A 27,677-nucleotide genomic window follows, 5' to 3' on the forward strand; every position below is an offset into this window, starting at 1 on the left:
CTTTAATATACTTTTATGAAATTGATCAGAGATCAATTTTCAATCAATCTCTTGCACTTTTTTAACGTTAGCCCAAATACATGTTAAAAAAAAATGAGAACTTGCTTATTTAACTCTGCGAGAGTGCTGCCAGACCCTCAGTCGAGTTGGCGTGAAACGTTTCAGGTTTTTTTGATGTGCAGAATGGAAGAAACTATCTGAAAAGGTACACGCAAAACTTTTCCTTATTATTTTAAAAGCAATAGCGCAAAATTGCCTTTTAGGTAACAAACCTATTACTTAAAAGGCAATAAAATTCTTCCCCAGTCAAGTAACAACACATACTGTCATATATTTAGCACGTGTTACGGGAGAACGACTATCTAATTATGGTCGTTTCAACCACATGCGAGATTTTTTTCTGTCAAAAACTGCTCCCTTTCCATCTCAAGTAAAAAAAAATCACACACCGTCGCATATGTTGCACATGTTACAAGTTTCTCCAATCTCCAATTCATCCGGTGTGCGTGTATTAGTTCGCTCGTTGTATGCATACGGAATAGAGAAAAAATATGACAAGAGCTGCCAAGCAGCATTTTCCCCGTCATAGAGTATGCAAACGTTGATGATTTCAAAGACTTGAAATGCGTCTTTAAATGACATCACGATCTGTAAACTGCGTTAGAGAAAAACAAAAACATTCGCTTTCTTGCAAGCTATCCAAAACACATACTCATTGGTTCATGGAAACTCATTTGCACCTGTTTGAAAATACAAAACTCGTGCCCATCCAGAACAATATTCGCAACTTCGGCAACTCTGTTCAGACAGTATAACAAATTTTTATTTCAAGTAAACACTGGGGGACGAAACGAAAGTGTTTCTAATTAGACATTTGAGATTGACGGGTGAGATTCTCATTATGTGTGGATGAAGGGGACAAAAATGAACCTGATCGTTGCATGAATACAAATGCAGCGAGTGCAGTCTTGCTAACACATGCATTGCGGTGCTTGGCTGTATGTTCTCCTGCAGAAACACATACAAGCGTGTGCTCGTCATAATTTCTGTTACTTTTCGGTTATTACTATTTGTGTATAATGCGCAGTCATAAGACACAATAAGTAATAAAAAATTGCCCTGAAGTAATAAAATGTTCCCCGTTTGCGTTGGGTGTAGTAACACACTTTGAATAATGGAAAACCCTATTTGCTGCTACAAATTTTTATATTTAAGAACATTGTTTGTGTTAGGTGCGCAACTAAGTTCTCGCTGTTTTTATTTGATAAAATGCAACTTTATTTCAAAAGTATTGTTTCGCCTAAAAATCATTCAAAGTATTACTCATCACTAGCTACAACGTTGTCTCATCTGTATGAAAAAGCTTTAATATCATTGTAATAAAAGTGTTCGTAGTTTGAGGCTATCCACGACTCAAGCCATTTACCGATGTCTTCATATGAGCAGAATTACTGATCTGTCAAACCATGTGCCATCAAACAAAACAAGCAAAAACAGGACGGCACAATATTTGGGGAATATGGCGGTCGGGATAGGACTTTCAATTTGAGCGTCTCTATGTAAGTTTTATTGGGCATCAAATGGTGAGTTGACAACCTGGAAGGAGCGTCAAACATAGCTTCGGCCTTCACAAGTTCCTATCTCACACCTCCACGAGTCATATGATAACACTAGACTGCCGGTTGAAACATGGATACAACTGGTTGGTGTTGCCTGGGCAATGTTGTCATCCGACAATAGCTAAGAAGGCGCGACGCGATCATTGGCGCGTTAACCATATTCCGGCGGTGGAGGAAATGCTTCGCCAACCCGAGCGTCTGTTCACCAAGATGGTGCGGCTCAAAACAGCGTCTGATCTCCATGTTAGGAGCGGCTGATTAACGTCCTGGTGGCAGCGTGGGACTCACAGTAAGAGTAAGAGATAATACGGATCGGAACAATCGGCATGGACCTAGGCAACGAAATAAGGACTACGATTGGAAACTTGGGACATGGAACTGCAAATCGCTCTGCTTTCAAGGATGCGACAGGATAATTTATGACGAGCTACATCCACGCAACTTCGAAGTCGTAGCGCTGCAGGAACTTTGTTGGACAGGACAGAAGGTATGGAAAAGCGGGCACCGGGCGGCTACTTTCTACCAGAGTTGTGGTACCACCAGCGAGCTGGGAACCGGCTTCATAGTACTGGGTAAGATGCGCCAACGCGTGATAGGGTGGCAGCCGATCAACGCAAGGATGTGCAAGTTGAGGATAAAGGGCCGGTTCTTCAACTACAGCATCATCAACGTGCACTGCCCACATGAAGGAGGACCCGACGACGAGAAGGAAACGTTCTACGCGCAGCTGGAGCAGGTCTACGATAGCTGCCCGCGACAGGACGAGAAGATCGTTTTTGGGGACTTGAATGCTAAGGTAGGACGGGTGACAATGTACAGACCGGTAATCGGACCAGATAGCCTGCATGCCGTGTCTAATAATAACGGCCATCGGTGCGTATACTTTGCGGCTTCCCGTGGTATGGTAGTCCGAAGTACCTTCTTCCCCCGCAAAGGTATCCACAAATCCACCTGGAGATCACCCGACCAACAGACAGAGAACCAAATCGACCACGTTTTAATCGACGGCAGGTTTTTCTCCGACATCATCAACGTTCGCACCTACCGCAGTGCGAATATAGATTCGGACCACTACCTAGTAGCTGTGTGCATGCGCTCAAAACTATCGACGGTGTATAACACCCGCCGGAGTCGAACGCCGCGACCAAATATTGAGCAACTGCGGGACGCCGAGGCTGCACAGGAATACGCGCAGCAGCTGGAGGCAGTGCTACCTACGGAAGAGCAGCTTGGCGCAGCTACCCTTGAAGATGGCTGGAAAAGCATCCGATCCGCCATAGGTAACACTGCAGTAGCGCTACTAGGAACAAGGGCCCCGAATCATAGAAATGACTGGTTTGACGGCGAATGCAAACGGTAAGTCGAGGAGAAGAAAGCAGCACGGGCGAGAATGCTGCAACACCGTACGAGAGCGAACGTGGAACGATACCGACAGGCACGGAACAGTCAAAACTCAATCCTCCGAAGGTAGAAGCGCCAGCTCGAGGACCGAGATCGCGTAGCGATGGAAGAGCTGTACCAAGCTAACGACACTCGGAAGTTCTACGAGAAGCTGAACAGCTCCCGCAAAGGCTTTGTGCCGCAAGCCGATATGTGCAGGAGCTAAGACGGCAACCTCCTAACAGACGAGTGTGAGGTGATCGAAAGGTGGAGGCAGCACTTCGACGAGCATCTAAACGGCGATGCAGTAGAGCGCGAGGACGGTATGGCAATTGATCTTGGTGCACGAGCAGAAGACATCAGAGTTCCAGCCCCCGATCTTCTGGAGGTGGAGGAGGAGATTGGTCGGCTGAAAAACAATAAAGCTGCTGGAGTGGACCAACTTCCCAGCGAGCTATTGAAATACGGTGGAGAAACACTGGCTAGAGCCGTGCACTGGGTCATTGTCAAGGTTTTGGAGAAAGAACGAGTACCGGGGGAGTGGATGGAGGGTATTGTGTGTCCCATCTACAAAAAGGGCGACAAACTGGAGTGCTGCAATTACCGGGCAATCACTCTGTTGAACGCCGCCTATAAGGTACTCTCCCAAATACTTTGCCGTCGACTATCACCATTTGCGAAGCAGTTCGTGGGGCACTACCAGGCGGGATTTATGGGTGCCCGCGCCACCACGGATCAAATATTCGCGGTTCGGCAGGTTATGCAGAAATGCCGCGAATATAACGTGCCCACACATCATTTGTTCATCGATTTTAAATCGGCGTACGACACAATCGATCGGGACATGCTATGGCAAATTATGCACGACTACGGATTTCCGGACAAACTGACGCGGTTGGTCAAAGCGACGATGGATCGAGTGATGTGTGTAGTTCGAGTTTCGGGGGCACTCTCGAGCCCCTTCGAAACCCGAAGAGATCTAAGGCAAGGTGATGGTCTCTCGTACCTACTGTTTAACATTGCTCTGGAAGGTGTCATTAGAAGAGCGGGGATTAACACGAGTGGCACGATATTCCAAAAGTCGGTTCAACTGTTTGGTTTCGCCGACGATATTGACATTGTGGCTCGGACCTTTGTGAAGATGGCGGATACGTACATCGGACTAAAGGCTGAAGCCAAACGGATTGGACTGGTCATCAATGCATCGAAGACGAAGTACATGAAAGGAAGGGGTTCACGAGAGGACAGTGCTAAACTCCCACCTCGAGTTCAAATTGGTGGTGATGAAAACGAGGTGGTTGATGAGTTCGTGTATCTGGGCTCACTGGTAACTGCCTACAACGATACCAGCAGAGAAATTCAACGGCGCATTATGGCAGAAAATCGTGCATACTTTGGTCTCCGGAGGACGCTCCGATCGAGTAGAATTCGTCGCCGCACCAAGTTAACCATCTACAAGACGCTGATCAGACCGGTAGTCCTCTACGGGCATGAGACATGGACTATGCTTGTGGAGGACCAACGCGCCCTTGCGGTCTTCGAGCGGAAGGTGTTGCGTACCATCTTCGGTGGACTGCAGATGGAAAACGGAGTGTGGAGAAGGCGAATGAACCACGACAGCCCGGTAAAGATGGTTCTTGAAACCAATCCGTCAGGGACGAGACGGAGAGGTGCACAGCGGGCAAGGTGGATCGATCAGGTGGAAGACGACCTGCGGACCCTACGCAGACTGCAGAGCTGGCGAACTGCAGCCATGGACCGAGTGGAATGGAGACGACTCTTACGTACAGCAAGGCCACACCACGGCTTGGGACTGTTTGGTAAGGTAAGGTAATGTAAGTTTTATTGACTTTGGCAGTATGAAACCGAGTGTTGTCATGCGGTAGAATCACTTTTCCGTGCCTCTGGTCGTATTATGGCGTATGGTCGATATTCTTCCTCAGTAATGGTTTCGTATGGTTGTACCGGCTCATAATAAGTAACTTCGACGTTCCCATTAAATATACAGACCAATTGGCAATATTTTACAATTTTTTTGTGCAATCTTCACTCTATTGTTTAACAGTTTCACCCATTTTCTTACTAGTTCTTAGTTGTCTCTTCTCTTGCTTCAGTTTCTTGTAAATTTCGAGCACCAATCTTTTCATAGCACACTGGACGTAAGTTTTCAATAATATTGAACAACTATTATGTAAGTTTGGGAAATTAAAATTGGGATTCCTGCCAAACTTAGATATTATTATCGTTGATAATATTATGATCGTAGGATATTTGATCAGATTTAAAATGAGTTCCATTATTTTAATTACGGAAAGCTAAACAGTGCTTTTCAAATTTAATTGTAAAAAATTGACTTTCACAGTTGCATTTCCGTCGCCCTCTTTGCGTTCTCGTCAATATATGGTTTTCTATGTCAATGGAAAGGGTTGTTCAAATAAAGATGGGCGATAATTAATTTTTTTTTCGCGAATTTTCGAATTAACGCGGGTTGGGAACCAAAAACGTCTAAGTGTTTATTGAGTAAAAGGCTTAGTAAAAAAAAACCTCCGCGCTCCGAAAGATCCGAAATGACCGAAAAAGAGGACAATTTCGAATACTGGTCGTTCAGCGTATCGGATTTTTTGTAAAACTTTTCTTAGTGGTTTACTTTATGCAGATTTTTGAATTACCGTGGTATTTTACGCGGATTTTTGAATTTCGCCTTTTTCACGCGGATTTTTGAATTAACGCGTTTTTTCACGCGTTTCTTTACGAGGTATGTATTACCTGCGTAAAAAAAACCTGACTGTAATGGCTTTCATTGTCGTAAACTCAAATAAAAAAAGTTAACGCGCGATTTGCTAATATGTATTTATCCTCAAGCTCTTGTTAATCGTAAGTGTATAAAGTGCTCGCGTTATTTTTTACTTCTAGGAACGAAAATTGAACCACCAATGGTACTTACAGATCGCTAGCGTTAAAGGTGTGTTCCGTGAAAGTTCCGAGCCGTCAAATATCCTATTTATTATTGATTCATTTCTTGGTTTTCATATAAAGAGATACTATTGTGTTCTTGTTTCTAGCAGCTGTCCTCATCGAATGCCCCTATCAAACTAAGCAATTATAGTGACTACTATAATCGTCAATTATATTAAAATCAAAACAAAGCTAAAGTAACAACCTCAATAAAACTTCTGGTACAAGGAAACAACTTTAAATATCATCGATATTATATACCGATGGCGATGGTGTGATTATTCTGATCGTTTCCGCTCCCAACAACCGATAAACCATTTACTCAAAAAACAAAAATGTCACCTTCCAAAGTATCTTTCACAAGTGAGTTAGAACGACCTACGAATAACTTTTTAAACGTTTTCTCCTTTCCACACATTTCACCGGAGATCTGCTCTCTAAAGCGCCGCACAACTACCGAACCGACATCAGTCGCTCTACCGTAGGCGCTCTAGTGTAGTGAGGCACCGCGAGCGAGCGAACCGTAGTGTCGGCCTTTTCGACTAACACGAATGGTAGAGTGCCGATAATGACCCGTTGCCGCGTATATAAAGTGCTGCTTCGATGTCTTCTGAGCTAACTCGTCAATCAGTTGAGCGCTACCTTCGTCATAGTACGGACGCACATTCTCGCTATCAGGCTAAATATTTAAAACTAAACTTTTGCTTTGTCAGTTCAGTTCGAACAAGTGACACATATCAGTGCAAGCAGTGAAATCAATGCACTTAGGGTCGTGTGGTGCAATAACTCCATTTCGAATCTCATTCTGCGAATTGGACTGATTGGAGGGGGTGTGCACGCAGCTTCAGCCGTGCGTATCGCAGAAGGAATTCTGAAAATCCCAGTGTGCAGCAGAGAGAAAAGCCAGTTGCAGTGAAGTGCAACTGCAGTGGAGTGTGGTCAGGGCCGAACTTTGGGCGTTGTGGATTTTGTGTGTTTTTGCGCACGATTGATTCCCGCTAGTTCTTTCCGATACCAAGTACGGCTAGCCGTTGTGAGGTTGTTGATTGGAAAGTTTTTAATAAATATTTAATTCGATTGCCGGCTGTCTAAGGTACTAACGCAAACAAATAAACAAGCAAAATGAGCAACATCTGGGGATACACTGAGCTGAACGGTAAGTACCTGGAGTGGATTTATTCGATCATCTTTTTCGAACAACTCTGATTGTAGCAGACTTGTACTAGTAGCAGTAGTAGAAATTAAACAAGTTACCAGGATAGGTAAAGTTTTCGCAATGGAATCGGTGCTAGTCGTATTTGATGACGGCAGCACTCTTTTTACTTGGCAATTCTCTCCAAATCAGCGCCTCAAAACTAAGCGTGGATTGATTAGCTAATTCTGACGCGGTTTTAATTTATACAGATAATATGGTATTCCTAGCCCTGTGATCATGCATGCTTCGGACTATTATTATCAAGTTGATGATTGCATTCCTTTGCATGAGTGCATCAGCATCAGTATTTGTATGAATATGTATGTACAAAGTACATTAAAGGAATTTGCGAAATTTTGAATTCTGGTGATCAAAAAAATATTTTTATTTTGAGGATTTATATTTTAACTCTCACTCTTAGAATTTTTTTGTTGAAAAGAGGAAAAAAGCACGGTCTTCAATTAAATGTGAAAAAAATATATAATTTTTTAATGCTTGGAATTGTTGTTGAAGGACGAATACAAATTCTGGTTTGGTCGGAAATCAAAACAAACTTTAAATGAATAAAATTCGTACTTTAATAGCTCTCAGTTTCGATTTCTTGCCGAAGACCGGTCTGTGCTAAAGAAAACTTCGAGTGTATAATTTGACAATTTTGAAAACGTTTAACTATACAACAGCAGTCCAGAATACCACATACATTTTTTACGAATTTCGGTTTATTTCATGCATGATTTTCACAAAGTAATCTTACACCTATCGTCGACAATCGACCATTTCTGATTTGAACGAATCTATGCACATGTATTGGACATAACAAACTGAATTTTTTTGTGGGTGGAAGAATATTTCAGATTCAAGAATAATTTTTCAAAAAGAGGTATGCTCATTGGTATTGATTTTATTCGAAGCATTGAATATTAAAAACCTTTGGCTGTATAGACTAACTGTCTGAGCATAAATTTTAGGGTACCAATATTGCTTCACGAAAAATCTGTAGTACAACATAATTTTTTTAAACCAATAAATGCCTAATTCTTGTTTACAAAAAAAGTTATTTTTTTCAATGTTTTAGAGAAATCTGAAGTCATTGTAAAACTTTTGCCAGAACGTTTTTTTCATATTCAAGGTTGAATTTCATTGAAAAAATAATTTAGACAGCTTTTCGAATATTTTCTATACAATAGTTTTAGACGATTTAAATATTCATTTAAAATTGAAACGCTCATAATGATTAACTTCCTACATACATAGGTTCACAAGTTATTCAAAATTTGAATTTGGAAAATTAAAAAAAAATTGAGTTGGGAAAATTAGGCCAAAGAAAAACTTTACATTAATACAAAATGAGTTGAATCTTTCTTCAAATTCATTTTTCATTGAAATTCCTGATGCAAATTGAAATAGAAACACCTTAAAAAAGCTACGCCATTTGTGGATGTTCCCTTATTCAGAAGTCAAAAGTCGACTCTAGACGCCATTTTGAAATCTATGGTGGCAACTTTCGTTCCTGGAAAACAGTATGAAATGACCAAATACTAAACAACATGGATATTTCCAACCCGGAAGACGCGTAGAGGCCGGAAATTAACCCCGAATATCAATTTAAAGCTCTCGATGACGACTTCCAGATTTCGGAAAAAAAGCCAAAACTAAGCATATCAATATAAGTATTTCCGGGACTAGAATGATCTCTAGATGCCATTTGGAAATTCAAAATAGTGCCACTCGGTTTCTAGAAAACTGCTAAAAATTATCTACATTGATTAAAGACAGGCAGTCGTAATCCTACGATAACCTTGCGGTCGTGTCTCATTTACAACTTTTTCAACCTCATCTGTTGAAAGAATAATCAAACTCCAATGATGCAATATGATTCTAATCAGGCTTTGTTTTGCTCATCTTATCTTAAAGAGAAAATAGTTTTCTTCCCTCTTAACAACTGTGAGCTTACATTCAATGTGCATCACACCATCTGCTGTAGAGAGAGCGCAGAGTAATAGTTTCTCTGACGAAAAAACGCTCCTAATTTGACAGAGCAAAAACCCAATGGAACTCTTGTAAATTGCTCATTCGCGCACGCAAGAAAAGTGAAATAAATCACTCGGCGATCAACTGAGCATTGCGTTACCGTTTTCATCGCTCTGGGGTGCGGCAAAAACAGTATAAAATCGAACTTTCTGCAGAATACGCACCCATGGTGAGTTGTGAATCTTCCTATAATATTAAATTCGAAAACGGTTAGGATGTGGCTTCAATGTGACCCTGAATGTTTTGATATTTGGCCAACTTCTCTTCTAGTAAAGGAGAAGCTAAGGAAAACTACTCCTTCTTAAACTGAGAGAGCAAACAAATGTTTACCCCTTACACGCGATGATTAAGAGTGAAAAGGAACTCTGCGACTGAAATACTCTACGCCTAAATGTGGATAATTACTCACTCTGTGTGAGAGAAATTCTAGTTCTCCAAGGGGTTCGGCAGGTTGTTTATTGTTTTTAATTCATCCGACAATTACCGTCTTAATGAATGTAATTTAAATACTATCTAAACCTAACAGAAGTAAATTAATTAAAATAGTCTAGCTGCGAGCAATTTTCGCTTGTAGAGAATAGATGTAATTCCAAAATTAAAAAATTGACACGTTTTGTTGAAGGTGCGTATAATCCTGGTGACTGGTTCGAAATACCCGAACACAGAACGATGGAACGGTGTTACAAACATTTCGTCGAGTGACCTGCGTTGAATTCTTCCAGGAGCGTTAAAAGAAAACTTACTCAAAAGAGCCGGGCAGTTAATTTCTCCAAGAATCACTTTAGCTGCAACCATTGCTTGCTGAATTCTTCTTCTTTTTTCAAGGGTAGCAATTCCCAACAGATTGCAACGGTGTTCATACGGTGGAAGATTTAGCCTGTCCGTCCAAGGAAATCTACGGAGTGCGAATCGAACAGAACGCTTCTGTAGCCGTTCAATCCTGTCAATCCAGGTGGTTTGATATGGCGCCCACACTGCAGCAGACGATTCCACAATGGATCTTACTATTGCAGAGTACAATGATTTTAAACAATGCACATCGGTGAAATCTTTTGAAACTTTCATCAGAAATCCCAGTTGACGACTTTCACGATCAATAATATTGGCTCTATGTGACCCGAAAGTCAATTTTTCGTCAAGTTTGGCAGGTAGAGAAGGAAATTTGAGCAAAAATCAAGGGAACGGAAGAAGCCTTATTCTAATAGTAATTTTAAATCACAGAATTGCTGGCGGTTAGTTATCTGTTTTTAGTATCTGTTTTTGAGAAATTTCAAAGTTATGTTTGGAAAATTTAAGCTTTTTGAGGAAACATGTTCTCCGGCAACATGCATAAATTCATTAAAATGTATGATTGTTTCTGTACACATAAAAATGGAGTTCTGCCTATCTGCATGTCTGTCTCTCTGTTCCATATAGACGTAGAAATAACGTTGTGGAGCCGAAGAAGGTTTTTATGATAGTTTGAGGCCCTTCCCTGCTGTGAAAAGGAGGGCTTCCATACAAATGAAACACAAATTTCTGTATAGCTCGAAAACTAATCAAGCAAATGGAACCAAGTTTGGCATGTGTATGTTTATATTTATTTTATATATTTCGATGCTATCGATATTTTTCTACCAGGGGTCTCGAACTTCCTCTCTGCTCTAAAAGGGAGGGCTCCCAAACTAATGAAACACAAATATCTGCATAATTCGAGAACTAATCAAGCAAAAACTAATCAAATTTGGCATGTTGATATTTCAAGTAGCAAGAAATATTTTTGATAGATTGAGACTCCTCCATGCTTTAAAAGGGAGGGCTCCCAAACAAATGAAACACAAATTACCGCATAACTTGGAAACTAATCAAACAAATGGAACCAAATTTGGCAAGTTGAGGTTCTTAGGGATAAGAAATGTTTCTATGATGATATGACACCCCTCCTTGCTCTGGAATGGGAGGGAGGGTGTCCATATAAATTTTTGCATAACTTAAGGACTAATCAAGACAATGGAACCAAATTTGACAGGTGGTGGTTTTGGGGTCAGAAATGTTTTTTATAGCGGTTCGACACCCCTCTCTCCTCTGGAATGGTGGGCTTCCATGGAAATTAGACACAAATTTCTTCATAACTTATCAAGCAAATGGAATCAAATTTGGAATCTATGTTAGTTTGACACTCCTCCAGACTTAAAAGGGGGAGGGTGGTTCTACACAATTGAAACACAGAATCTCGATTTTCGGGCATTTTTTTTTCAAGATAATATCAGATCTCGGCGTTTTATCTTCTTTTAAGTCATTTGACATCGAATTTTTTTTTTGATTTTTCAAATTTTATGTACTCCGCCCTTTGGAGTTTATTCTTTAATTTCCGTAATGTAATTTTATAATATTTTTTTTATTATAAAAACAATTACTTATCATTTAACAAAACTGGAATAAGACACAAGCAGTTTGTTACCAATCATTTTCATTTTTTTTATTCTACCAAAAGTTTCTTGAAAACAATTCATTAAATAAAGCCTATGCCAAAATGCATACGACCTTTTAAAAAATTACTCTTGAGTCTAAAATATTGGACCCGGGAAAAATACTCAATTCACTCAATAATATGTAAGCTTCAAACTTAAAAGAAAAAGGAAAACGAGAAGTAATAATCGAATCAATCTAAATTAATCCAACAAAGAAAAAAAAACAAAAACATAAACAGTACAACAAACCAGTGAATTATATAAAGTGATTTAACTCAGGTATTGAAGGATTTGGATCCAAGTGCGAAAATTAAGGTGGGAATGCTTGTATGAAAAAAATTTCATCATCGAGTTTCAAAAAACGACCATGTACATTTTATTCATTGGCCCAAAAAATGATTCGTGCAAAATTTCAGCTCAATCGAACATGATTTAGGGGTGCCTCAAAGCGCTCAAAGTTATGATTTTTCGACCTTCGAAAATCTACCAAAGGGGGAGTACAAGACATTGGGAAAATCGATTTTTTTTTCGATGCCAAATGTCTGAAAAATCGTCGAGATCTGGTGTTATCTAAAACAAAATTTTTGACCGAAAATCGACCTTCTGGGACTTAGCCTTTTTCTGACCAACCGAAGGCTTAATATGAAATATTTTAAAACGCGCTTCTAAAATGGCTCACACAAATTATTTTAATGTTTATTTGATACCTCAAACTTGATTCTCATTAGGGTGGTTCATTAATTTTTATTAGGGTGGTTCCAAAAACAATTAAAATGAAATTTATTATTATTGTATAGGAAAACGCAATCATAGTAGGAAACTCATGTCGTTGACGTTGCGTTACTCGTGCCATGACTAGCAATATTTATTAAATGGGAAATTTCGAAGAGTTTTGTACAAAACATAACAGTGCGTGTAAGGGAGAGTTTAAAGATTAGAATTCTCTTTTTATTTAAATATCATGAAATTTCATAGTTTGCCGAATTGCCAGCTTACGGAAAACTAGTTAGTCCATCTTGGTGGCATATCAAGTATAAGATGTCAAATAGGCAAATAAATAAAAGCATTCTTTCTACTAAACCACTTCAAATAAAATTTTAATTGTGTTTGGAACCACCCTAGTAAAAAATTACTGGAATGAATTAAAACAATATTGCACGCTTAGCCTTGGGGCTAATAGCGGTCTCGATCAACTAGATTAGTTGAGAGAATTCGTTATCGATATTGTTTTTGGCACATTTTGTATGTGTAGGATAAGTACAACGATACACCGTGCCCCAGTGCTGAGTCGAGAAAATTTCCAGCTCGAAAAGCTCCTCGACTCGATCGGGAATCGAACCCGATATCACAACCGTGTGGGAGAGCTAGCCGACCGACATCGCTAACCACAGAGCCACGGGGACCACGGTTTGGAATTTCGGTTACCCCGAAAACGGTTAAGTCCCAGAGGCCGATTTTCGGTCAAGAGTTTTTTTTTTCGAGATAACGCAAAATCTCGACTTTTTTTGCATTTTTAAGTCACTTGGCATCGATAAAAAAAATGCGTTTTCCCAATTTCCTGTACTCCCTTGATAGATTTTAGCTGTAGATTTTCGAGGGTCGAAAGGGCGCGAGGCGCTCACAACTTTGAGCGCTTTGAGGCACCCCTAAACCATTCAGATTGAACTGATATTTTGCACCGATGATTTTTTTGGACCAATGAACAAAATCATGATCGGTTTTAGAAATTTAACATGACCCTTTTCGCAGCTACCTTAGCGAATATTCACCGAATTTAAAAATGATCGAATTCATTTCCTTTATGCAAATAATAACGCTTCCCTCAATGCAGTATCAGGATATAAAAATTTTGGAGGGTTCAACACCAAGGAGACCCTATCGTTTGATATTTGCATTGAAGCAACTTTTTTAATGGAGACGCGCGATGGTCATGGTGGATATTGAAGATTTCAAAATATCTATCTCTAAAATAAAAAATCATACCTCCGTGACAGTTCGATATTTTGCGTTAAATTTTCTGAGGAATTCAATAGAAATCCACGATAGGATTTCCTAGGTTCTGTAACCACCAGAACCCCAAAATACAATTTGTGTAATGATTTTCGCAAAACTATTGTTATTCGAAATACAGTTTGGTATTTTTCTTTGAAAAGCATTAATTACCTTCAATTTGATGCTAAAAGATTGAATCTCTGTTGAAAGGCTCAAAAGTTACACATTTTTTAAAATTGAGAATTTTGAGAAAAGTCGCTGTTTTTGGCCACCATATTTTAGAATGTGTCATCCTAAGGGTTAAACAAAAAATACGGGTCTATAATTTTTTCTCCAATAAAGACCAACTATGGCAATTTTGGGCATGATTGGAGCAAAACAGATTTCGAATTCTACTCGAAATCTGTTTTGGAAATACTGTATATTGAACCCGAAATTTTGAGCAACGATTGCCGCTTAATCGAACCGTCACGTGTGCAGGCCAAAAACTCAATGGTCGTTCGATTACACGTTATGAAGCAGCAATCACGAGACCACAGCTATCACTCGGTAGCTCAACTGATTGCATCGAAACAATCGGTCTAATTTTGGACAATACTGCATTCTATCGGTTGTTTGTACGAAATGGTCGAACAATTTGAGCCGTATCACACAACCGACCGACCGACTGCAAGCAGCAGCTTCCCCGTGATTGATTAGCTCCTGCGTCAGTTGATCAATCAATCAAAATGTAATCGGTTATGAAATATGTCCATCAGCATACACACGATCGCTATTAAGTAGCTGTTCGTACGTCATGTGTTGAGCTAGGATGTGTTTTTTTTATTTTTAAAACCATCTGAAAGATGCGAGAGAAATCTACAAGAAGTCAGTCGTAATCAGTGCAAAGCTGTTGATGGAATATTTTTCTTATCTTTTCTTGACTTATAACGTGGCGGAGCATATTTCGAACGATAGTAACGCATGGGTTAAATTGAAATACAGGAGAGTTTTTCCGCTTTTCGCCGATCCGATTTACGATTACCGCGATGGCGCGAAACGCAAGTGGGTGTTCCCGTTCGAAAAGTAGCGAAAATGCGCAAAGATTTTCTTTATTTTTGTAGCAGGTAAAGCTGCGTCAGTGGCAGGAGCCCGCTAATCTTTAAATCTTTGAATTTGCACATCCAAACAAATCACGTGATTCGACTTGCGTACTTTGCTACGTTATTCGTAATCACTTACCTACTTTGTGCAATTCGTGCGGTCATTTGACAGTTTCGTGTCTGTCGCTAACTTATTACTAGCGTGTCATTATCGTTTATGATTCCGGTGACACTCGTTGCGTCTTGCGTTAGCTCTTACGGCTACCGTCAGTAGCCCTCGAGACTTGTTTAATCAATTGCTGATGAGAGTGTCGTACACTAATCCCTCCGTTTAATTAAGTTAGATTTCGGGATTAGGTGTACCATTGTTAACGCCAATCGAAAGGATTACCACGATTGTAAAAGCAAGTGGATTTAGAAATGATGTACTGCTACTGATAGCGCAAGGTCTCTTGGGGCGGTTTGTACATATATCATTGTTCGGCCGCGCGCATGGATAAGGGGATTAAAATTTTGAGTATGGGCGTGGGTTCGCCCAGAATACAGCAAGTGGGAATGTCGACACACACTTGATTGTGCCGATTATTAGCCAATTGAAACAATTGGATCATGTCAGCTAACACCGTGCGTTCCGTTGACTCTACTCGTTAGATTATGAGCTGCGACTCTAGTTGGACAACTAAACCAAGTTGCGTTTCTGGGAAGTATTGTATCCATGATCGGCCTACATGTGTGTACACATTCCAGACTATCTTAACTGTTGGATCTAGAGCGCACTCAATTGTCTAACTTATCTCGCAACAAATCTTTTCTGGATCGTTCCGCTCTACAGTTGCAAAGCTGAATCCAAATTGTCAAAAAACAAATTGACTACATCGAAATTTCTTGAACAAATCAATAGTAATTGAAGCAAAGCTTTTTACTCGAAACTGGAATAAAAATGACCATTTGAGGTGTATTATCAGTCTAAACCTTACAGCTATATTTGTCTCCGCAGTTTATGTGATCAAATTCTACTGACGACGAGTTCACAAGCCCTGGGAAAATGTTTTGTTTTTTTTTTATCACAGGTACTCACACTCTATAATTACTGGTGACTTTTTGTTTCGAACCGCGTTCACGTTGGAACTACTAACGTCACTGCCGGCCGCTCGATTCAATGTGCCTCAATTAGATTGTGCTGGTAAAATTGACAGGCTAATGAAAAACATGATAATACGTGTGTTTCAGTCAATCTCGTTGGTCACGACAGAGCACGGGAATATTTTTGTTTGAGAAGATTATTCCGTGGCCTCTAAATGCTCTGAATTTGTTCTACAACTTCAGCGCGCAATGCTCCTTTCCCCTCAGCTGTGCATTATTTGTTGTTCTTTCTCCTGCATTCCTTTCCCTATGTCTTGATGATCAATGTACTGAATGCAGTATTTTCGAGATATTTTAAAAAACCGTTCAGATAATTTTAAGAGTTAATCGCGAAATAAAATGGGTGGTCAATAATTACACCAAAACATTTGAGATTGAGGATTTAAAAATAGGGTAAGGAACGGTTCCTAAAGCTGCTTAGAAAATTTTTGCCTACCTTATGTTGTAAATGAATAAACTGAAAATACTTTAAACCTAATGATTTTAAGAAGTCATAACCGTATGAAAAACTGAACATTTTAATTCAAAAATATAAAGTGTAGATTCTTTACTACACAACTTACTGAATTTCAGTCCGTATGAGACGATACACCTTAAACAGTATTCTACCAGTCCGGATTAAGTCAGTTCTGACTGAAAGGAACAAAAACATACCACTTCCTGAACTATAAAACACGCCCAAATCTCTTCAGAGTACAACAAGGCACAGGCCAATGTTCCAAGAGAGTAGGCAAATATCTTGAGTAGGAGAAGCTTACCAACATTTGCAAAGTGCAACCGCGGAGACTGTCAGAACCAGATTTGCAACGCAAATAGCAAGCTTTTATTTTTGTTCTCCATATGCCATCTGGATGGTGCGGAGATAAGTTTTAGTGAGCGCTCGCGCGAGATTGCGATAAAATTAATCTGCTTTCCAACTTCCTTAGCGAGGCGGTGATGGTTTTCAAGTGTCGATAAACCGGTCCAAGGTGAACTTCCGATCAACAATCAACCAGTCAAGTTGTTTTTTATATTCTATAGATACCATGCGTTTGCAAAACATTCTTGAGGTTATGGTTTTTCGGTTTGACGTCACCTGTAACTGTTCTTTTTTACAGACACGTCTTATTGAAATTGGGCTAAGAATAGAATGACACCTTGTAAGTTCAACAAATTCCGTTTTCATTAATGTATCAATCAATTAAAACAACTTTGACGGAAACTATAAATCAATTAAGTGTCGAACACGCAAAGGACATCACATGGAGTGTTAAAATTCAGTCCCGTTACTGAAAGGTTTGGTTCTGCATCGTAAAAATAAGTCAGGAGTCTCTTTTTACGGGACTTTTCATTTTTTTTCCTATATTTATTAAGCATAAATACCTTCTCACTGGTCAACTCTCAAAAACTGCAATATGACCCACAATAATGCAAAAATCATCTAATGAAATATTTTTATAGCAGACCCGAGCAGAAATGATTCTAGGAAAAGGTATCAGACTTTTACCTAGCCACGCGTGTAACTTCTCTGAAATGATTGACACACTCGACTGTCAATTGACAGGATTATTGATCAGCAGCAATCATGATGCGAGTATGTGAAGCAATGTACAAAGTTCGGACGTCCCGGCAGCAATTATCAGCGACACAATTAGAGGGCACTTCGGAAATTACCTGCACTTGGTAGGTAGCAGTTAGTATCAAGTATCAACTCTCGCAAGTGGTTGTCACGTGCTGTTATCATGTCCCTCGTTGGGTGCAATTTGGAGAAACTATCAGCAATCAACTCCGACGGGCGACGGCGGCGTTATTACACCACACCGGTCATTGTTTATCGCTTTCTGCATGTGGAACCGGTACTTGTGTGGCACTTGCTCTTAGCGGTTTTCAATGACGATTTGAAGGTTTGCCCACCGACACAGGCTTTGTTTGTTATCTTTTTTTGGATTTATCAGAACTGTGTTTCTATAAAGACGTTTTCCTAGTAGTTTCTCATACCAATTTCCGGACCGGCTTCGAGTGATAAGACATTAATGAACAATATATCGTATAACTATGATAATTTATGTCTATCAATACCGACTGTATAGGACTTAAAAGGTTTTGAATGGAATTTACCTTCAGGCGTTTTTCTGCTGAAGTAATTTCCCGTTGGAAAAATAATACGTTATGTCGAGCTTAATATAGGATAGAACAAAAATATTTACCTAAGAGTATTGAATTTCCAGAAATATATAATCGTTAGCATCATCTTTCACGTGAAACTGTGTAATTGCGGCTTTGCGTACTACAGGAAACAGGGTACGACATTTACCTGTGGTCACGGTTAGGGAAGAAAATTGAAAACGTTCGAAAAAGATCTAAATATACATCAAAACAAACCCTTATCGCCCCGAATGGTAAATGTGTTTTTACTCACAAACTTGTTTTAATCATTATTAACCATTATACTCACTATAACAAATTTCACTTATGCTCTTGATAGAATTACTTAAGTCTGTAATACTTTTGTAATGTGGAGTCTTCTATGAAAAAAAACAACAACAAAATGATTCACTTTTCTTCAGATTCACCCATAACTTTGGAACTGAACATCCGATCAAACAAGACGGTTCAAATAAATTGAAAAAAGCGAGACACCATATTTACATTGATATAACACATATTCCTAAACATAACTTTTTAACTAACAAACATGAACAAGGGTCACCACTATTTTTATATGGATAATCATGTCCCAACGACGGGGTATAATTCCAAAAGCATGTTTAAATCAAAAAAGATTTCTCTAAATCTATGATTGTTGCTGGGGAATCTTAAATAAATCTTAAACGCGGCCTATTTTTTATTGAAAATAATCGTATCTTCTGAACTTAATTCTGAATAATCATGAAGACGGATGCATTTGAAAAGTTGATCATCACACTTAAAACAAACGCAGAAGGTTTTGTACTATGAAGCAAGATTTTGACCGCGTGTTGGAGAAAAAATGGGCACAAGTTTTGTATTCGCATTCTCTTACAAGAAAGCAAATGTTTGTATTGTTCTATAGCGCAGTTCTGTAATAGAAGTCTTTGAATTAATCACCCTTTGCATCTTGTATGATGAAAAAGAGCAGTTCCACAAAAAATGTCCCAGTTTCAATATTTTTTTAAATTGTCATTTTTGATTTGGCTGAAACTTTGCATAGACTTTTCTATAGGCAAAGATGCCATTTTGTGCTATTGGTTAATTTTTTTGGAACACGACTTATTTTTGAGAAACTATTAAACAATGCTATTTTAAGATTACAAATATTTTTAGGGCCATACCGGTTTTTCTGATCGGTGTGACGTCTTCGATAAAGTTGTACATAATGATGATTTGTCTGTCCGAAAAAATATATACTCTAAAGACGTTTTTTTTTGAAAAAAAAAATTAAAAGAAAAGTTAAAATTAATTATTGAAAAAATACTAATTTTTTTGAAATCTAACTTTTTCATAGAAAATGCAAAAGATGTTTAGATAAAATGCAGCCGTCTGATCATGGAGAAATAAAGAAAAAAAATTTTTTTTTGAAAAAAAAATTTTTTTTCACAGGGTATGTACATTTTTTATGGAAGGACAAAATTATTATCTACAACTTTGCCAACCAAACAAACCGTTTTGACTGTAAAAATATTTTTAATTCCTCATAGAGTGCTCAATTGGAAAATAAAAATATTTCTACAGTCAAAACGGTTAGAATGATTGATAAAGTATCTTCGGCTAAGTTGTAGATAACAATTTTGTCTTTCCTAAAAAAAATTACCCTTCGACAAAATAAATTCAAAAAATAAAAAAAAAATTCCTAAAAATTCTAATTTTTTTTCCTGAATTTTTGATCGGACCGGTTGCATTGTTTAGGTAATCTTTTGTGGTTTTTATAAAATTAAATTAGATTTTAAAAAAATGAGCTTTTTTAAATAATTAATTTTTAATTTTTATTTTAACTATTTTTTTAAGTGTATTTTTTTTCGGAAAGACAAAATTATTATATACAACTTTGCCCAGGACGTTACACCGAACAAACGAACCGCTTTGGCCCTAAAAAATTTGTAATCATCGCTACCTTCCCAAAATAGTTTTATCAACAGCTTCTCAAAAATGAGTAGTGTTCCAAAATATTAAACCAATAGCCCAAAATGGCATCTTTTGCCTATAGAAACGTCTATGCAAAGTTTCAGCCAAATCAAAAATGGTCGATTGAATTGGTTGCCCGGTTTTTTGTGGAATTTCTCAGAAAAAAACACCTGGCAGCTCCTATCATATTAAGAAGATGGAAAATGGAGCTCTTGTCGTATTTTGGTGACGGAAGAAACAAATAATATGTGCAAAATATGCGTTGTTTCTTGACTGGAAATAAATGCTATTACTTTTAAGATAACAAATTTGTTACAAAAGGGAGAATTTTTTGTTGTTGCTTTTGAAGTAACGGAGAAAAATTCTGTGTGTAGAAACCTTCGATTAGAAACTACTGCATCATTAAATTTTGACTATTTTGAATTAAGCAAAAATTAACAAAAACATGCCTCGATGCTTGATAAAACTGGTCTTAGTCTTGAACAGAATAAAGTGCCTTACAGTTCTCCATTCTGTACTTTTTACAAAAAGTTTTTTTTGACTTCAAGGTCAAATAGCAAATATGATCAAGAAAAAATTTAATTCTTTTCTATTTATTTCAAATCTGGTGTTAATTAATTTGTTACAACAAACTTTTTTACACGAGTTGATATCAAAGAGATGCAATGATTGATATAAAACTGAATGCACTGATTGTAAAAAGAATCGCAAACTGGCAACACGTACTGGCAGTTAGTTCAATTTGCATTGTTGTGGCTGAGTAAAGCACTGTTATGAAAAATAATTCCGTTGTTTCTGCAAGTAGGAGTCTTCTTCATTATTTGCGCAGAACCCCTCTCAGAATTTGATGAAACTCTGTAGGTGTGTAGGCCTTACAAAACTGAACAACTTTGCCTCCTTTTGTTTTGAATTTTTTCTGGTCTAACATTCGAAAAGGCACAAAGTTTCTTTTTTTATTGACGTAGGACTACGTCTCTGTTTTCTATATTAGCGTACATTTTGCAAAATTGAAAATGAAACTGGCAAATGTTCGTCAGATTTCAAACGATTATAGCAAACGAACGACCTAATGCATCTTAGTCATCTATATGTCGGTGGATAGATAAAATGTGTGACAATTGTTTGATATAATGTTTTGCATTGCTTATTGGTGAAAATAGGCGAAAAGTTCCAAAGACGAGCTTTCCCATACACTTTTTCCTTTATTGCCTTACTACCCGATAACAATAACATGGACGGAATAAACTCCGCTGCCTACATATTTTGACTCAGTAGAGTGTTTTGTTTCGTTTCTCATTCTCGAGTCTGCGTCGCCCCGCCTATATTGTACAAATCTTCGCTCAACTCGACACAAAAGACTGCGTGTAGAAAACTCAACTTCATTCCTGTTCGTTACACGGTAGCAAGAGGAACCTCAATATCAGTTGGAGATACACGATGTATAATAAGCGTAATGAAAAATGTTAATGTTAAATGTTTGATATTCTATGCAGTTATAGGGGAAGGTGAACCAGTCTCGCAGAGGCTATGTGCTGCGCGGACATGTGTAGCGACGCAAATGATAGCCTTCGCACGGATGCCAGCGAGGTGCTCGACAGATGGAAGCAGCTGTGCCGCAACTACCGCGGCATCTCACTTATTAATACCGTCTACGAAACATTTTCGCAAATATTGTTCCGTCATCTATTACCTTTAACCAGGAGTTTCATGGGCCAATACCACACCTTACCATACCAGTCAGCTTCAGGCTGAAGTTGTCCCTTACTGTTCGAAAAAGTCGTCTCCACTCAATTCGGTCCATGGCTGCAGCACAGCAGCCATGCCATCTGCGGAGGCTCCGTAGGTCATCTTCCATTTGATCGAGCCACCTTGCTCACTGTGCGTCTCGTCGCCTCGTTTAAGTCGGGTCATTATAGAAAACTATTACGACATGTTCAGACTACTGTGGACTCCCGATTTTCGATGATGTCCATCGCAGATGCGTGTCCACTCCATCGCAGATGGTACGCATCACCTTTCGTTCGTAGAAAGCAAGGGCGCGTTAGTCTTCCACGAGCATGGTCCAAGTTTCGTGGCGGTAGAGGCTAACCGGTCTAATCAATGTTTTGTAAATCACCAGGCTCGTGTGGCTTCGAGTTTCATTCGAGTGGAGCGTCCTCCGGAGTCCAAAGTAGGCACAAGGCGTCGTCGAATTTCTCTGCTGGTATTGTTATCATCAGTCACCGGGGATTTCAGGTGCACGAACTCGTTTACCACCTCGATATCATCACTACTAATCTGAATTTGTCGATCGAGACCACCTATGGCAGATCAAGCTCGACAATGGCTTCCTCGATAAACTGACGTGATTAGTTAAGGTCATCAAGGTGCAAGTGGTGTAAAACGTGCGTATTTCGGGGATACTCTCGAGTCCCTTAGAATCGCGCAGAGGGTTAGGACAAAGTTCTGGACTTTCTTGTTCGTTTGAGATTTGACCACCTCGAGATGCTTTCGTAATGTCTACTTCATAATAGCCTAGTATCTTTCGATAGGCCTTAGTTTTGGTGCGTTAGGGAGGCTCATGTCCATGGTTACTTGGCTTCGGTCAGAGATATGGCCAAAAGTTGAATCTGCCCAAGCCTTTCGTTCAGAGAGCCAAGGACCGGTAGGTACTGACTACATACGTACAAAATAAAGAAGGCTCCAAATCGCGACGAACGGCAGATACTGACGAAGCCTCATTGTCTCATCATGGATGATGAGACTTACTGATCTTGACTGTCCAGCACAAGTTTGATGTTCTGGAGGAAATAAGTAAACCGAAGCTTTTAAAGTTTGCCAAAAATAACTGATTTGGCAAGCGCTTTGCTTATGTGGAAAAAGAAGTGCGCCGTATGTGACTATCGGAACTGTAAACGGAGAGATCAACCGCAAAGAGTGTTTACAGAAGGGTCTGATTCCTCTATTGAAGCAACACGAGGGACTTATAATCTTCTGGACGGATCTAGCTTCGTTCCGCTATTCTAATTTTGTCGTGTAGAGGTACCAGACCAACCACCGTGTAAACGCTTTCATAACACGCTTACGATCCTGATCACTACTAGAACATTTATTCTGACCGTATTTCTTTCCGCTCGATGCTCAGAGTTTCATAGTGACGTTGAATCATACAACTCACCGTTGATTGCACGATTCCAAGTTGTTTTCCGTTATCCCGATGAGAGCGTTGATGATTCTCCAGGTGCTTGCCTAAAATCAACTCGCGATGCTTTTCGGGTAACGGTATTTTTTCTAATCATCGAAAAACTGACAGCGATAAAAATACAGTGTAAAAGGTACACTCCAAACCAACTTCTACTCAAATTTTCAAGATAAAATAACGTTTTTCCCGTGATGCAATTTGATGTGGGAGTGGGACACTCTTCACTAAACAGACCAAGGAAAAGATGCTTTGAGAAGATGTCGAGAATTTACTATTTAACCCTTACCTATACAATGAGTTCTGTAGAATTTATTCAGTGCTTACTGTTGTTGTGATTATTTATACGACAAATTTCCAACACTATGGGAAATCTTAGTGGTCGGTTTTTGATTTGTTGCATTATGTTTTGGGTTTATAAAACATTTATGAAACGTCAATGGAACGTGCAGTTTAGCTCACGTTCATTTGTAAATGCTTGTCGCTAACCAACATTTATTTACACCCGGTTTCAATCAGAGTTATTAAACCACTTCTATAAGATTAATAGTGTTGCTGTTGATAAAAAGTGTTTATTTTATTTCAAACCTTCATAAACATACCAACTAAAATGGCAATGTCAATAAAACACAACTTGTTCAAAAGATGAGGAAATTCCACAGGTTTCTTAAATACTTGATTCATATTTACATTAAAGCTGCAGTGTGCAAGCTTGATTCTTGATAATCGCGTAAAGGAAAACGGTGACAGCTTATTAAAACCAGTTTCTCAAGACAAACTAGTAAGTAATAATATCGCGCGAATTTTCCTTTTTACTGGAAGGCTTGGTTTAAACACTTCGATAAGTAGCTGGGAGTCTTGGTAGAATCGGTTTATTCATTTGTATGCAATGCTGCTTAAAAACCCCTTGTTTAAATTAACCGCAATGTGCGGCATTTCCGTGCAAGCACGTGAGTTCCTCTCGCATAGGTTAACTCTACAGTAATTGTTGGTATATCGACGTTGTCGTAAAATTGGCTTTAGATTTTGGAACTAGAATCCAAGACCCTGTGCTCCCCCCAATCCTGTGCTGTGAAGACTAGCGAATTGTTATCGATCGCTTAATGCCAATTTAATGACTCTCAATTCACGCCTTCTCTATTGATACAGTCCTCCGGTACCAACCTCCTTTCGAAAGCTTAGTGCGCCGTAAAACGAATTAGCAGTCCATAGTGTATAGTGTCGTTCAACTTCGCATCCGTTTATTTGTTTACTTTTCGTCAAACCGGCTTAACCGCTGTCTGCAGTGTTGTGTTATCGTGGCAATTCTGCTTATCGCACGTGCTTTTCGAGCACGGTTTCTCTAGACTTTTGCAGGCCGGTGGTGTGGGCCCGACGCATTGTGGATGGGTTGCGGAATGTCCAAGCAACCGAATGAACCGGTTTTCTCGCTCTGTCATCGCATCGTCATTAATCAATGCGAAACTGAGAATACGCTTAGATGCACGGTTCGGTGTGATTCCTTCTCATATCGTATGGCGAAAAAATGGCACCCAGGCAGTCTGTTGCCGAAGTGTAGAGCAGGATTCGCACATGATTTAATAACCGGAATGACTGATATATTGGGTAGTTCACCGCGAAAACCGGTTCGCGGGGGTATCAATGATGCGAATCGTCGCCATTAGATAGGTAGAATGCGTAGAGGTGGTAGGAAACAATGTGTCAAGTGACATTTATTTCAAGCTTACACATCTAATTTACTCACTGCTGTATACAATCGGTTGGTAAAACCCAAATCAGGACAGCTTATCCTACGGACCAGTAACCAGTTCCAGCTCCGTGTTGCGTCCTTTCTTCGATGGATACTTTCAGACGCGCTCTGTTGCCACCTTTGGTTGTTTGTTGACGCATCGTCGTTCGGCCAATTCGCCGGTGGTCACGTGACATTTCGCCTGTAGGTCGTACCAGACGCCAATCGAAAACATCATCTCGTGTTTATTGTTCCCGTTTGTGTACAACACCGGTGCGCGGTGTGTGACCAGCAAACAAACAACGCGCCTGTGTGTGTGCTGTTTTGGGCCCATGAGTCAACCGATTGGCGGTTCGCGGCGGATACGGACTCGTTGCATTACCTATAGCTCACGTGTTACCTGTTGTTTGTCAACATATTTAACGTATTTAACAGTTTTTAGGCAGCGTTTGATTCGGCTGTGCTTTACAGGGAGCAAATTTTCCTTTCTTTCTTCGTTGTAGGGTGACTACTCCAATTGTTTACTTTGAGTGTGAGTAAGATATGCAACAAAAAGTAATTTGTCGACGTGAGCAATCATTGTCATCACCGCAGATAGGCCGTATATTGTCTAGGCAATATCATTCAAGATAAGCGAATTGTGTGCGTTATATATTCTACGACGAAATGTTACGAATTTCGCATTTGCGACACAGAGAATCGCGTCAAAGCCGACTGAGTAAACGTTTATTATTATTATCATGCAACAATACAATCTTTGTCTTTCTCGTTTATTCGAAAGACTCTATCACTCATCTTCACCATTAATAAACAAGTGCAATAAATCAGCTAAAATATTCCTTTTTTCTTGGTACAGAAGCAACGACTTGCCAAAACTGTAAATTGCTGTCAAAATTTCCTCATATGCACTAAAGTGATGGCATTAAATTGCGAAAACAATTTGCATTTGATATGATTTCTCACTTGACATTCTATCTTTATGTCTTCTGTTTCACCTCGGAGCCGTCATATCAGACCCAGTTTAAGACAATTGATTGTTTCAAAGGCTTGATAAGACTCGTCAGATGAATGATTATTTACGAAGAGAGAAAAGAGAACCCTGTGAATGTAGTAAAATTATAGCTCTTGACCTGTTTTTTTTTATCAGACTATACAGATATATGTACAAAGAGAGTTACTACCTTCTGCACTCCGTTTAGTACTTAACTTGTGAGCTTGTTAACCTTATTGAAACTGTTTCCACTGATTTTTTGATTGCAGTTAAAAATACTCCCAAATTTTTAACCAGAACAAAACCATTCTTCAATTGTCGTTTTTTCCGGTTCCAATGATGAGTAAAATCGAACGTCTCGAAAAAAGCGTTCACCAAAATCAATTCACGCCAATCGAGATGATTTGGGGTGGCGATTTGGGAAAATTCCAGTAGCAATGGGCGTCAATTTTATTGGCCTTTTTCGTGACAGTTAACAGGATGATAACTTCACAGATACTGCAGTGCAATTGAGATCAATCAAAACGGCCATATCGACAGGCGTGTGTCATAAAGATTTCAACACCTAATAAAATTGTTTGTTGTGCCCCTCGTTTGTCGCACCCGCGATGTTTTGGTTTGCAGCAATTGAAACGCGAAATGCAATTCAAGATGAGGTTGGTGGATAGAGACAAACTTACGTCATTTGATCTTTTTTATATAAATTGACTTTACTAAATTTTTGAAGCACTGTCAATTTTTCGTTTATTGAACGTCCGTACAAACGCAACACGTCGTGTGTTAGTAAACGCGAGTTGTTTGTTGTAAAGAGTAGCAGTTAAAAAGTGTTTAACTTTCGCTAGTACGTACAGGAGCTTGTTATCTCGTGGCTCATCATAACGACGTAAGCACTGTCTAGATTGTATGAACTAGAACAGAGAAAGAAACCTGTCATAAGCAGGACAGGAAGAATGCTTTGATGCCGAAGGACCATAACCTTCAGTTTCAAATTTCAAGGTACTGGGATATCTATCGAAATTCGATTTTTTATTTACAAGAAAAAAATTATTTAATCGAGGGAAATGAAGGAAGCAGGACATCGAGTGGATGACACAATCTGTATGTGCTTATATGCCTTGCAGGAGCATGACCATGAAATAATGATCACTAAACACATTTCAAGTGGTTTTCGATTAACCACTTGATCCCTCATCCATAAGAGTTCGTATGCAGGACGTCGACAATGCAATTTCTACAGCTTTACTGAGCGTTCGTGAACCACGGTAATTTTTTCCGCTCTTCATCAAATATTCATAGCCACTAAACAAGATGGAATCCACGTTGTCACATAGTCCTGCCTACCTAGCACACAAACCCTTTTTCCTGTAAGAGAAAATCGAAAGAGAATACTTCAAGTTGACCCTTAAATGTCCAACCAGTTTTACTGTCACGTGATTGGAATTTCGACCATTACACATTCAAACAAATTACAGATATTTTTGTGCGAGGTAATGTTCAACTGTTCCAAATAAAATTAACATTGGAAGGTTAACCACCACTTCATATAACAGCCGATAAAAGTCGCTAACACAAGCTCAATTACAGCAGTGAAGACAAACCTATTATTATGTCTATAGCTGTATCAGAACGGCTTCAAGTCTGCTGGGAACATCTATTTATCAACGGTTTCTCTTTCAAAAGTCACTAGTTAATAGGCTTCCCCAGTTTATTGAGGATTAATATTGAATTTCATACGGCATGAAAGGCTGTTGAATTGGTTTGCATTATCAACAATCATCCAAGGTTTATATTGGATACCTGCAGTCAACCACTGAAAATTGCTCCAACTATAACATCAATTATTTTTGCTTTA

General features: G+C 39.1%; 1 protein-coding gene across 1 annotated transcript in view; it reads left to right on the forward strand.

The window, feature by feature from the left end:
* Positions 1 to 6,556: 6,556 nt before the first annotated feature.
* Positions 6,557 to 27,677, forward strand: part of LOC129733294 (carbonic anhydrase 2) — a 39,641-nt gene continuing 18,520 nt past the window's right edge. Inside the window, exon 1 of the mRNA XM_055695064.1 lies at positions 6,557 to 7,110. Coding sequence (XP_055551039.1) covers positions 7,077 to 7,110 — 34 coding nt within the window. The 5' untranslated portion in view covers positions 6,557 to 7,076. The remainder of the gene's footprint in view (positions 7,111 to 27,677) is intronic.

Source organism: Wyeomyia smithii, chromosome 3, assembly GCF_029784165.1.
Source record: "Wyeomyia smithii strain HCP4-BCI-WySm-NY-G18 chromosome 3, ASM2978416v1, whole genome shotgun sequence".
Lineage (NCBI taxonomy): Eukaryota > Metazoa > Arthropoda > Insecta > Diptera > Culicidae > Wyeomyia > Wyeomyia smithii.